Source organism: Microtus pennsylvanicus, chromosome 9, assembly GCF_037038515.1.
Source record: "Microtus pennsylvanicus isolate mMicPen1 chromosome 9, mMicPen1.hap1, whole genome shotgun sequence".
NCBI lineage: Eukaryota > Metazoa > Chordata > Mammalia > Rodentia > Cricetidae > Microtus > Microtus pennsylvanicus.
This window is the reverse complement of record NC_134587.1, coordinates 99,028,922-99,041,914: the sequence shown is the minus strand read 5'-3', so window position 1 is coordinate 99,041,914 and position 12,993 is coordinate 99,028,922. Positions and strand designations below refer to the sequence as shown.

General features: G+C 37.6%; 2 protein-coding genes across 3 annotated transcripts in view; one reads left to right on the top strand and one right to left on the bottom strand.

Annotated features, from left to right (window-relative positions):
* The window catches only part of LOC142857839 (putative ATP-dependent RNA helicase DDX60), a 108,553-nt gene that overhangs the window by 69,884 nt on the left and 25,676 nt on the right, over window positions 1-12,993 (bottom strand).
* Window positions 1-12,993, top strand: part of LOC142857836 (ubiquitin carboxyl-terminal hydrolase CYLD-like) — a 38,028-nt gene that overhangs the window by 19,698 nt on the left and 5,337 nt on the right. For both annotated transcript variants that reach the window (XM_075986856.1, XM_075986857.1), the window contains exons 5-11: window positions 1,221-1,337; window positions 2,684-3,063; window positions 3,873-4,038; window positions 4,861-5,002; window positions 6,119-6,241; window positions 8,068-8,159; window positions 8,997-9,063. In XM_075986856.1, the coding sequence (XP_075842971.1) occupies window positions 1,221-1,337; window positions 2,684-3,063; window positions 3,873-4,038; window positions 4,861-5,002; window positions 6,119-6,241; window positions 8,068-8,159; window positions 8,997-9,063 (1,087 nt within the window). The remainder of the gene's footprint in view (window positions 1-1,220; window positions 1,338-2,683; window positions 3,064-3,872; window positions 4,039-4,860; window positions 5,003-6,118; window positions 6,242-8,067; window positions 8,160-8,996; window positions 9,064-12,993) is intronic.

Here is a 12,993-nt window from a genome sequence, read left to right as displayed (position 1 = left end):
TATTATCACATTTGAAGTTTATGAAGGGAAATTATAATCATGAGCCACTTATTAATGGGATGAGTTCTGAGAAGTGCATCATTTGGCAGTTTCTTTTTTTTGTATGACTTTTTTTTATGAGAAATCTTGTTTGTTCCCAGCTGCTCAGCCTCAAAATAATCACACAGAAAGCATATTATTTGTAATACTGTTTGGCCAATAGCTTAAGCATATTTCTGGCAAACTCATCTTAAATTAACCCATCTCCATTAATCTGTGGCTTACCGGGTAAAGTTCCAGCATCTCCTGTGGGGCTATATGGCTTCTCTCTGACTCTGCCCTTCTTTCTCCCAGCATTCAGTTTTCCCCACCTAGCTCTGTTCTACTCTATCAGGCCAAGCCAATTTCTTTATTAACCAATGGTATTCACAGCATGCGGAGGGGAATCCCACATCATGTGACCATCATAGAATGCACCTCACAAACCTTGGTGAAAGAACTTTGTGTATGTCTAGGCTCTATAACACTGCTGGATGTTCTTTTGCTGACTGCAATGGGGTTTCATCCTGTGGATCGTGACCCCTTCAGGGTTTGAATGACCCTTTTATTGGGGTCGTTTAAGACCAGTGGAAAACAAAGATATTTATATTACAATTCATAACAGTGGCAAAATTGCAGTCATAAAGTAACAATGAAAATAATTTTCTGGTTGGGGTTTGCCACAGTTTGAGGTATTGTACTAAAGGGTGGCAGAATTAGGAAGGTGGAAAACCACTGTTATATGGTATGAATGATAGAGGTGAAATTCGTGAGCCAGTAATTTCATCAAAGTAGAGGTGACATTTAAAAATCGACTACATGGAATGATTTGTTTTTTGTCCAGATTTCTTTAGATAGTCTGTAGTGTCCTGAAACTTGCTCAATAGACCAGGATGGCCTCAAACTCAGATATGCCTGCCTCTACTAAGTGCTGGGATTAAAGGCTCGTGTCACCACTGCCCACCAGAGTGGTTTCTTAGAGCTTTAATATAAACGGCTAACTTTTATATTAATTTTATAACTCCTACTCTCTTCTGTGTTGACTAATTACCAAACTTTTAAAGCCGAAGCCAATACAATACTATGTATATGTATATTAGTTGTGTGAGCAGTTGTTATACCATACGCATGTTAATTTATTTATAAAATTTCTTTTTGTAACATATTGGCTTTTTTAAAAAGGAACTTTTCTTGTTCCATAGGATCCACCTCAGACCCTGGAAGTAGAAGCAGAACTGAATTATTTTATACCTTAAATGGGTCATCTGTTGACTCACAACAACAAACCAAATCCAAAAATATATGCTATATTGATGAAGGTAATCTATAATTTTAGTCTTCTTTATAATGGTACCCTCTGTTTAATATGTAAGGGGAAATGACTTTTTCATCAATATTTGTTAATTTTGGAAACAGTGAATAGATCATAGCTAATATGACAATATTGCTGGACTAAAATATTAAACATTGTTTGAACTACACTGTTATTAGGGTTGAGGATACATTTGAAATATGTTAGTAGTCTGGGTTTTGTTTTGCTTTGTTTTTTTTAACCCGAGACAGGGTTTCTCTGTATAAAAAGTCCTTGCTGTCCTAGAACTTGCTCTGTTGACCAGACTGGCCTCGAACTCACAGAGACTCACCTGCTTCTGGTTCCTGAGTGTTGAGATTAAAAGTGTACACCACTATGCCCAGCAGTTTGTTCTTATCTCTTAATACATCTGCTTAGGATCAACTGTTCCTAGAAATGAAGTGACTCATTAAAAGACTTGCCTATCTTACTTTCTTTAAAACACACTACCTTTCCTTGTTTCCTGGATATCATTCTCCTTTCATGGATTTATTTCCTTCATCTGTGCAGGTTAATTACCTGGAAATCCTTCTAGTTCCTCCAGTTCAGTGGTCTGGCTGACTGCTCTTCACCTCTTAAACTGAAACCTTTCCTCCCGCTGTACTCACTCACTCTCTTAGGTTAGGTTAAGTGTCCCTGAAGTGGTTTTGGTTATTTGCCTGTATTTTCTATAAGTTCCTAGTGCTTCTACACTGCTTTGTATTCAGTAGATTCAGTAAACTAAATGAAAATATAGTGTTCTAAGTCTCTATGATGACTGCTTATGACATGGATTCAGTTATAAGCTAAAACACACAGTAAATCTACAGTTGCATACTCTAGGTTACATACATACTTACACAGAAAGCGACCTGAGTGGGTATTTGACACATCTGATTCTCGCCCTGAGTGGGGTTTTGTGAGCATAGGCAGCATGGCCTGCCTCTCTCTAGAATTCATTCATCCTGGGCCGGAGAGATGGCTCAGAGATTAAGAGCACTGACTGTTCTTCCAGAGGTTATTTAGAATGATTATTTAATTTTTATGTCTCTTCATACTAATTTCTAAGTTAATCATATTACGGGAAAGAATATAATCCATGTGATACTGACTAGACTTAGATGACCAATGCCAGATTACTGAGACAGGAAACTGTGGAGGTCGAGAAGAGGAGCAAGAACATTATTCAGAGCCAATGAGTTCACAGTGCTTTCAAGCAGGCTTGCAAAAGGATCATGTGATCAGTTAGACTAGAACTTTGTATTGTTTTTAGAAGATGCAGTCATATTTAATGTTCTTGAACAGCCTTTTCTAATTAAGGACAATGTTTCATAGTTGCAGAAGACCCTGCAAAGTCACTTACAGAGCTGTCTCCAGACTCTGGACATTCATCACCTCCACCACAACCTCCTTCCATGAACTCCTTATCCAGCGAGAACAGATTCCACTCTCTACCGTCCAGCCTGACCAAGATGCCCAATACTAACGGCAGCATTGCTCACAGCCCACTGTCACTGTCAGTGCAGTCTGTGACGGGCGAGCTGAGCAGCACGCCTGTCCAGGAGAGTCCACCTGTGCCCATCTCTTCTGCTAATGCGTACGGCCTAGAGGTGGGCTCACTGGCTGAAGTGAAAAAGAATCCCCCGTTCTATGGGGTTATCCGTTGGATTGGCCAGCCGCCTGGGCTCCATCACGTGCTAGCTGGGCTGGAACTGGTAATTTATTTCAGCTTGAAATCTACAACTTTTCTTCATGGGTTTTAAAACTAGGTTTTCCTCTATTAGATAATTTCTTGGGAAGTTATTTTATTCTCAAAAAAAATCCAGTAGTAGAGGAAATATAGTATTGCTTACCTTCACCCTTTGCCATTGCTAAGGCTCCTCACCCACTTATTCCTCATGTTTATTTGTGATCAAGGAATAGATTGATTTTTAGGCTAGAACATGTAGTCTCCACATACAAACAGAATGCAGCAAAGAAAGCAGTTCAGTGACCAGTTTTCCTTCTTATTCTTTAGCTCCCTCCCATTGAAGTCAGTTCAGGGATGTGACTGACTTTAAAATTAATCATGTTTGGAGTCTTTGGGAGAGGGGAAGGTTTTATTTTGGGGTCTAAAAAAAGTATTTTGTGTGATATTTCATAACCAGGAGGGAGAACTTGAATAAATTTAGCTATTACCTAAATATAGTTTTTAACTTTTTTTCACTTGTCTTCTTGCTGTTGAGGAACTAGGTAATTTATCTACTCCTGCCCCTTGATTTTAATACTTTTGAAATGGCTCAGGGAAACTCAGTAAATCAAGGAAGGTCTAAGCATGTATTTTGAAGGGAAATGCATAAAATACTTCCCAGAGGGCTAAAGAATTATTTTCTTAAACCACCAGCTGAGGGCCAAAGCACCAGTTAGTCAGTCCCTTTTCCTTCTTGCTGATCTGTTCAGAAAAGATTTGAAAAAGAAATTCAGAAAAAGTAAAAACTCCATAGCTCTTCCCGGTGTAACACATACCAAAACCTTTCTTTTTCAGGAGTATGAATGTGCGGGCTGTACAGATGGCACGTTCATGGGCACGCGCTATTTCACCTGCGACGTGAAGAAGGCCCTGTTCGTGAAACTGAAGAGCTGTAAACCCGACTCTAGGTTTGCGCCCCTGCAACCTGTTACTAATCAGATTGAAAGGTGTAATTCTTTAGGTAATTGGATTCTTTTAATTTATTTACCCATCTGGAATGACTGTTTCTTGCTACTTTTTAGCATCTGAGGGTGACAGTGTTTAAATGTTTTATTTACTTGCCAGTGTTCATCAAGTTTCGAAGTTGGTAAAGATTCTTACTTGGTGCATAAGAGAGTTGTCCTAAGAGGAGATATGTTGAAAGAAGAGTTAGGAAAAGTGTTTAGGGTCTAAAGACTGAAAGGCGGTGTTTTTTCTTTTCTTTTATTGATTATAGACATTAAATTTTTGGCAGTTTGGGTGGTAGAAATGAAAATTTGGTCCCTTTAGCAATAACTTCCCCCTCCGCATCTTTTTAAGTACCTCATTTCGGATGTCCTTATGTAGAAATCTGATATAGTCTGGGGATGCAGTTGGCATGACAGATGGAGGACAGTTCTTCTCATTGTCACTAGCTTGCTGATGCTGGCCTTTCCCTTAACAATAGTGAGAGTCAAGCAGGGGGAAATAGGGAAAACATCTTTATGAAAAACATTTTTCTTAATGTTGAAGAGTATTTTGGAAACTTGTTTTCTTTTTATACTTGAAAATAAAACATTTTGGACGAGTAACAAAATATTCTTTGACAGGTGCTTAATTGACTTAATTTTCTAAACTCTATATGACAGGAATAATGTTGAAAGCGAATAATCGCATTTTTATCAGTCCAGATAAATATCAATTAACTAAAGTAAAAAAAATGCAGAGGATGCCAAAATATACTTTAAATGATATATATGTACATGCATATGAATATATACTGTCATGATTTAAAAGAATTATTTTTATTTTTTTATCTTTTCAGCATTTGTAGGCTACTTAAGTAAAGTAGTAGAAAAAAATACTCCACCAAAGATGGAAAAAAAAGGTTTAAAGATAATGATTGGAAAGAAGAAAGGCATTCAGGGCCATTACAATTCTTGTTACTTGGACTCAACTTTATTCTGGTAAGTTCCTATTTTCTGCAGTAAGTGTAAATAGTGCTGTGTGGGGGACAGGGGAGACAGGTGTGTGTTTGTGTGTGTATGAAAGAAGGTGCCAGATGCCTTTGAGTAGAGAAACTGACAGAATTAGGAAAGATCGTGAGATTTGGTCCTTAGTGACTAAAGAATTTCATATCCTATTCCTAGATCCAAAGCACTAATGTAAAAATACTGCAGTGAATAATGAGTGAACAGATACTCTGAGGACATCTGCCTCCAGTGTAGATGATGGCACGTGTGCCAAGTAACCTGCAGCAAGCTATTGGCATTGCGTGCTGCGTGTGTTCTGGAATATCGAGATGATCATAAAAATTCTTAATATTTAAAGTTACTTTCCATGGGATCACTGTTGCCCTCCTTTGTGTAGTTTTCCCTAAAGTGGATCAAGTTGAACAGCAAGGATCATTAGGCTATGAAGATTGAATCTGTAGCCGTAAGGGTTGTGCACTGCCAGTTAAGTGGATCTGCCACTCCGTAGGCTGTGCCACAGAGTTAGGAAGTTAGTATGGAAGTTAGGATTTTAAAGGAGAGAGCAGAATAAAGGTGGGTCTTTTCGTTGGTGGAATACTTTTGATTAAACAAATAAGCAAGCATTACTATAATATTCCTTAGGTTTACTGATAAAAATTTATTTTAACTAAATTTATTTTCTTTGATACCAGCAAATTTTTATTGCTAATCACTCACAAGTTATTATAAGGAAATGCCTATCTTATGATAATGAGATGACTTTGTCCTTACTAGTCTGATCTGGTCTTGACCAGTCTCTGACTTTCTCCCTATGTTGTCTGTGTGTGTGTGACCGATTTCTAGGCCTCTCTTGGTTTATGTAAACAAGCTTCTTTCATAATGTTCTCTGGCGTGTTTTCAACCTTCACGTGTATGGTGCAGTCTTGGTGTTTGTGGTCCGGATCTGCAGGGTCTCCGGGTACTGAGCACAGGGCCTGTGTGGTCTGTCCATGAGTTCTTAGACCAGTGGTTCGCTACACTCTATCCCTTTGCCTCTTCCTACTCCTTTAAGAATCTTTCTCAAATATTGTTGTTTTTATAACATGAGGAAAATATTCTTTTATTTTGCAGCTTATTTGCTTTTAGTTCTGTCCTGGATACTGTGTTGCTCAGACCCAAGGAAAAGAATGATGTGGAGTATTATAGTGAGACCCAGGAGCTACTGAGGACAGCAATAGTCAATCCTCTGAGAATGTAAGTAGAAGACATGTGTTTTGTCTTTAGTTGGTGTTCTGTTTACTGTTTTCTTGTATAATAATTAATTTGTGCTCTGGACTCGTAGTAAAAAAAAGAAGTTAGTTCTCATGAAATACTGACTTTTTAAAACCTTTGTTTTTCGTCCTCTGTTTACGTGTGTTTTAGTCTGGGCAGTGCATTCTGTAAAATGATGGGACTCATTTGGAGTCATGCACTACAAATTTATCCCTTTGCCTCTTTGTCTAGTACATGACATTGCACTAGAAACAAGTGAGGTATATTAAAGTGACATGGTGTTTTGTTTGTTTAAAAGAATTTCTTTAGGTCTTCTTTGACTCCTTTCCTAAGGTAGTTGTAAATGTGCAGAAGACCATGTCAGAAGACTTTGATGCATGATGGTGATGTGTGATGAAGGCGTTTATGTGATGAAGAGTTAGGTTAGCCAGTGATCAGGAAACAGATAGCTCAGGGACATAGAGAACAAACTATGCAATTCAAAGTCCAACTGTGATCAATTTAAACTTTGTGGTACACCTTTCTTAACAGTGAAAATAAAATTAATGTAATATATTTAAAAATAACAAAATATGAAACTATAAGAAGTATTCCAAACGACGTACTGTGTCACATAGCTAAGAAAGTAAATTAAAAGTGAAACAAATTTCTCTAGATACTTGTTTGCCTTACTTTTCTAATCATCTTATCCTTTAATTATGTGCTTTGATTTTAATATTAATTATTTTGTCTTACACAAATTTTAAACTCTCATTTTTCTTTCCCTATGTAAATGACACTAGAACAGCACAGGTCAAATCTTATCTACAAGGCACATTATCACAACCTTCCGTCTTTTTAAAATACTGTCAATCCATCAGTAAACGTTTTTTGCATATGATTGCCCAACTAGTCCAGAATCATAGTTATTCTAATTTTGTCACCAGTCTATAGAAAACACTTGCTGCATGGGCTATGAGACCAAGGTGCATCTTGTCAGGCATGGTGGGATATACCTGTAATCCCTGCACTTGATAGCTCAAGAGGCTAAGGCAAGATCAGTAGCTCAGAAATTTGAGATATATTTCTTGTGTCTACAAATGTCATATCTGTTGTTTGGACAGAGGTTTTGCTTTCTGTATTGGAAGCCCCACAGGTAGAGATCCTGTTTTGTTTATTTGTTTTTTTGTTGTTGTTAGGTTTCTTTAATCTCTTTTTGTATTTTTGGTGCCCTACATATAGCATTACACAAGTGGTAGGTGTTTAGTGTTTGCTGATTGCAAAGAGCTACCAAGTAAGTGGATAGTCGCTCTAAAAAGTGGGTACACAGTATGATTAGCTGGCTCTGACTTGTTCTTGTAAGCCCGTGGTCTCCTATAGTCAAACAAAGAGAATGTCATAATTATGTTGACTGTTTGATTTCAGACTTTAGATTTTTAGTATCTCATCAGTTCCCTTTTCCATGTCTCTTATCCTGTGTATAAGAAGGGCTTTCTCAAATTTGGATATCCTATTTTATAAAATAAGTGTTTTAATATAATAAGCAAATGCCATTTAAAAATTGCTTCACCCAGGCTTCATAAAAAGTTGAGAATTGTATTAGTACATGGTAGTTATTTTTAAGGTGTTTAATAGTATCTGGAAACAATTCTGATTCTCAGACTTTCACTTTTCAAACTTCTGTAAAAAGCCTACAGTTGTTTCTTAAAAATAAATGCCTTGTCTATTGTTTTTTGTAACATGTCAGAATTGTATGAAAAGTACTTGATTATTAAGACGTGTCATATGACTCACTGTGCCAGTGTCAGTTAATTCATTTTTATCAACAGATATGGATATGTGTGTGCCACAAAAACTATGAAACTGAGGAAAATACTTGAGAAAGTTGATGCTGCATCGGGATTTACCTCTGAGGAAAAAGGTGACCCTTTTAATTTATAATATATGCATTGAAAATAACTTGAAAGTTTATCATCTAGTAATATGCTAAATTATTTCCTGAAATATACCTATTTAGTTTAGAGGATTAAATTTAAGTTAGAATTATTTGAGACGGCTAGGAGTATACTCAGTTGTGGAGTATGTAAGAGGCCTTGGGTTTGATTCCCAGCACTGCAAAAATATGAAAAGTTTTTTTTCTATGTGACATGCATATTTCTCCTGATTTTGTGATTCTTCTGAAGTGATGTGATGTGGAAGAAGTCTTTAAGAGGCCAGCCGGCTGGCTCTACAGAAGATGACCAAGTAAAGAGCTGTCCTTGTCCCCAGCAGGGCTGTTCAGAGCTGCTTCTCTTCCTGTGATAGGGAGCGTCCCCAGCACTCAGTTTCTCACTGTGCTCCCTGTTGAAAGGGGCTGTGGAGCAGTTGGCCAGCACTTCTGTCTGCTCACAACTGAAGAATTTGCTCAGATTCAACTCCTGAATTAGTTTGTTAACAGTATACTATAACCAGCTGTGGCATTTATACACATGGCTATTACTAAAATAGAAGAAAAAATAGGGCATATACCAGGTATATTCTACTGAACCTCCCAAAAGACATAAAAATGATTTCACTGTGTGTGAATGACTATATTCTGTTAAATAGGGCATCATGACAACAAATGAAAAAGTAATGTTTTATTATAAGTTTTCCCTTGTCAGGAGAACCTGAAATAACTAAACTTTTAATTAATATGTCTCTCTTAAAGAATAGAATGGTTTTTAAATTTTCTCTGTGATTCACTTAGGTTTTTTTGTTTTGTTTTGTTTTCTCCTAGATCCTGAAGAATTTCTAAATATCCTGTTTCATGATATTTTAAGGGTTGAGCCATTGTTAAAAATAAGGTAGGTCTCAAGCTGTCTAGAAGCATTTCAGAAGTAGACCTTCTTTTACACTGCCATTGCCCAGTAGCTAAATGTTGCTAGCATAGATGTGGGTTTCACTAGCTTCTGTCCTCTCTCTGAGCTACACTTAACTTCCAGGGTACAAGTGAACCTGTCCTTTTAATTAGCCCTAATGACAGATGTGCCCACAATGTAGTTACTTATGAAATTGCATGTTAATATTTTTGAAAGTTCAGTTAGTGAACTTTTAAAAGGAATCTTATTCTAACTGAATTTAAAAAAAGAAAACAGGGAGAGCATTGTTTTTGGCTTCCCATAACTTATAGTTAGCCTTAAGTTAGCTCTTTCGTTCTCAGTTTAGATCTTCCTTCTCCCCATGTTGAAAGAATACCTGAGTTTACTGCGATACACTTCTTAGTGAGATGTTTGAAATGTCTGCGCTTCCCAGGTCATTTGAATGTTGGGCCCCTCTTGATTTCAGTCTTGGTTTCTCTGGTGAAAATCTTAGGAGTGTGCTGCCTACTTCCTTAAGAACCCACACTGATGAGTTCTCTTTCCTCTTGTGTCTAAGCAATGCAGTTTGAGCCAGGGTTAAAGTGATTGTGGGAGCAAGGAAAGTATCACAGTTAAAGTTTGGTTCTCTTCAGAAATCTCTAACTAGTGAAGTGGCATGATGCATAAGCATGGGGTGTACATACTTATTAGCAAGTCCAAGTTGGTAATCGCTTTCTATGTACCTAGAAAATCCTAGAGAATTATCTACAAAGATTTAAGAAAAGAATTTATTATAGTCTAGCCATGTAAAAATTAATCATGGAAAATCAACAACATTATTTTATTCCTTCAAGCATATAGAAAAAGGAATATTTTATGTTTTAGGAAAGAAAAATAAGCAATCATTGTTTTCAAAGATAGAGTTAAAAAAAGATTTACACTGAGCTACAAGACAGATTTGATTAATTAGTGAGAAAGAGTAAATAATTAAATATGTTAATTTTTTGGTTTGTTTTATTCTTTTAATGATTTTTACATTCCAACTACAGTTTCCCCTCCTTCCTCTCTTCCTAGACCTTCCCTCCCACCTTCTGCCTCTCCCCCATCCTCTCCTCCTTCATTTCTATTCAGAGGAGGGCAGGCCTCCCATGGATATAGAGCAAACATGAGGCTCAGAGTGTGAGGTGCAGTCCATCTTGGTACAGTTGTAGTGGGACTGTACCTCAGCCGGTGTCCCTGCTTCTGCAAGGGAAGCAAATGGAGATGAATGCAGGTGCTCAGCTCACTTTCTCCTTCTCATTCTGGGGCCCAAACTTGTGAAATTGTGCTGCCCACATGTAGGGTGGATCTTCTCACCTCAACCCAATCAGAAAACTTTTTACAGTTATGTTTAGAGGTTTATCTCATAGATGATTCCAGATCCTGTCAAGTTAACAATATTAACATCACAAGACCACTTATTGTCAACTTGATACCCAAATATATCATTTAAAAATACATTTAATTTTATTTTTAATTGTGTGTATGAGTTCAGTGCCAACAGAGACCAGAAGAGGATGTCAGATTTCCTTAAGCTGGAGTTACAGGCAGTTGCGAACTACCTGTTGTGGGTTCTGGGGACTGAGCTTTGGTCCTCTGTAAGGGCAGTGTGCTGTCTTAACCTCTTGATAGCTGAGACATTTCCTACCACTTTTGGTTATGAGCCTTAGTTTTTTGTTTTGTTTTTTTTTTTTTAATGGCTGAACTCTCTCTCTCTCTCTCTTAGGCCCCAAGTTTTTTGAGACAGGATTTCTTTGTGTAACAGTCTTGGCTACTAGCTGTCCTGGAATTCACTTTGTAGACCAGACTGACCTCAAACTCACAGAGATCCGCTTGCCTCTGTCTCCTGAGTGCTCAAATTAAGTGCATACTTCACCACACCCAACTTAAACATGTGATTTTAAAGCTATTACTTTCTACTCTTTGTCCCGATAGGTTCTTGGTCATCTTTAATGCAGAATACATTCATTCTAACTTCAGAAGTTTCCATAATTCTTAATGTTCCAACACTGTTCAAAAATAGTCTTTTTAACCATGAGTTCCTGAAAAACCAATAAACAAGTTTTGTCCTTCCAGCTTACAGTGGCACAGGGTTGATTCTCATCCCAAAAGGAAGGAGTTGGGGGCAGAGCAAGCAAAGAAAGGTCAGACCAAAGCAAGAGTAACAAGAGCATCAAGGCAGGGCGACCCAGGCTCCTTGTGGCTGGGCAGTGACGTCACAAGCTTCACAAACTCATCATGGAGCTGCAGGATTTTGGAATGAGTATAGGACCTCAGGACTCACCTATTATGGTCCAAACCACACCAATCCATGAATGTTTTTATATTCATGTTTGTAAAATGTCAATATCCACTTTTTAAAATTTACCAAATTTGTATTCTTGTGCCGTTGGATTGTCCCTGGTGGAAAATACAACCCAACTAGCATGGCTTGGTACAGTTTCACAACTTGGTTATGATTCTGTAGGCTTCCAAACTTCTAAAACACTAGCCGTGGGGTTATTTAATTATTTTTATCATTTTCTAAAATTTTCATAAACCCTATATTGTATATTGAGTATGTTTCCCCTGTACCTCCATCCCTCTGTCCCTTTCCATGTCTCCCTCCTCATAGTTCCTTTGTTCCTTAGGCAGCATCACGTCTACTTTCATGTCATATACAAATTAATGCTTTTTGTCTCTCTGTAGAAGATCTAGGAACCATAAATGAGAGAAAACATACATTGTTTCTCTTTACGGGACTGGTTTAATTTGTTTAGTATGTTTATTTCCAGTTGTATCCATTTTTTATGACTGACAGACTTTGTTCTTTATGGTTAAAAGGACTCCCCTGTGCATATGATTTGAGGAGTGATTTTTGTTGTTTTGTTTTTCGTTTTAGGTTTGGTTTGATTTTTTGAGACAGGTTTCTCTATATAGCCCTAACTGTCCTGAAAGTTGCTTTGTAGACCAGACTGTCCTTGAACTTACAGAGATCCACCTGCCTCTGTCTCCTGAGTGCTGGGATTAAAAGTGTGCACCACCATGCCTGGCCCTGGAAGTGAATTTTGAGTGGCTGTTGTTCCTCCCAGTTTTCTGCTACAGTGTTAGGACACTATGCATCTCTTCCTCCATTAACTAGCTGCCGTGCCTCCTCCTGGCCATCCTTGATTTTTCTGGGTGTGATTTTTTTTTACCTCCATTATTTTTGTTTTCTCTTCTATGCTATTTTTAACTATGAATTTTTTCTATGACTTTTTCGTAGTCATCAACAACCAATTAAAATGTTATTCTAGAATAACTGCTAGTTTCTTGCATTATAATCTGTTCTTATTACCGTTGAGTTCTCAAGAGTGCTGTAGCTAGTTACCAGATTTTATGTTTTGTAAATTCAGGACATAATTTGCTTGGGGCAGCTGAAGATCACAATAGGCTGCTCCCTGAATTACAGAAGTTTTGTGATTAAAAACTGCTGATACTTTTTTTTTTTCTAAAACTCTTGAAATCTAGACATACATTTAAATAATCTGATTCTAAACCCAGACACTTGGCTAAAAAAGATAAGCGGTAAGCTGAAAGATGAAAAACAATTTTCTCAGTAGAGTTAGTTTTAATGGTTACTAGTAAGCTGGTAAGGGAAGGAAGATGTTGGACCCTCATGTTTCACCGTAACCATTTACCTGGTGTTTATCAAGTTGGTGGGTGAGCATCTAAAGAGCTGCTGGTAGCTGAAAGCCTAGAGGATAGTTGTTAGGGTTCCTGGGAGTCACACCTTGCCCTGCTTTGACTTGCTAGGAAAGTATCCCTCTCTCCCTCCCTCCCTCCCTTCCTCCACCCTCCCAGGGCTTTTATTTTAGGAAGTAAAGTAGTTTGATTTAGAAGGTCTAAGAGTCCGTCACTGAGGCATTGTAGCATTTG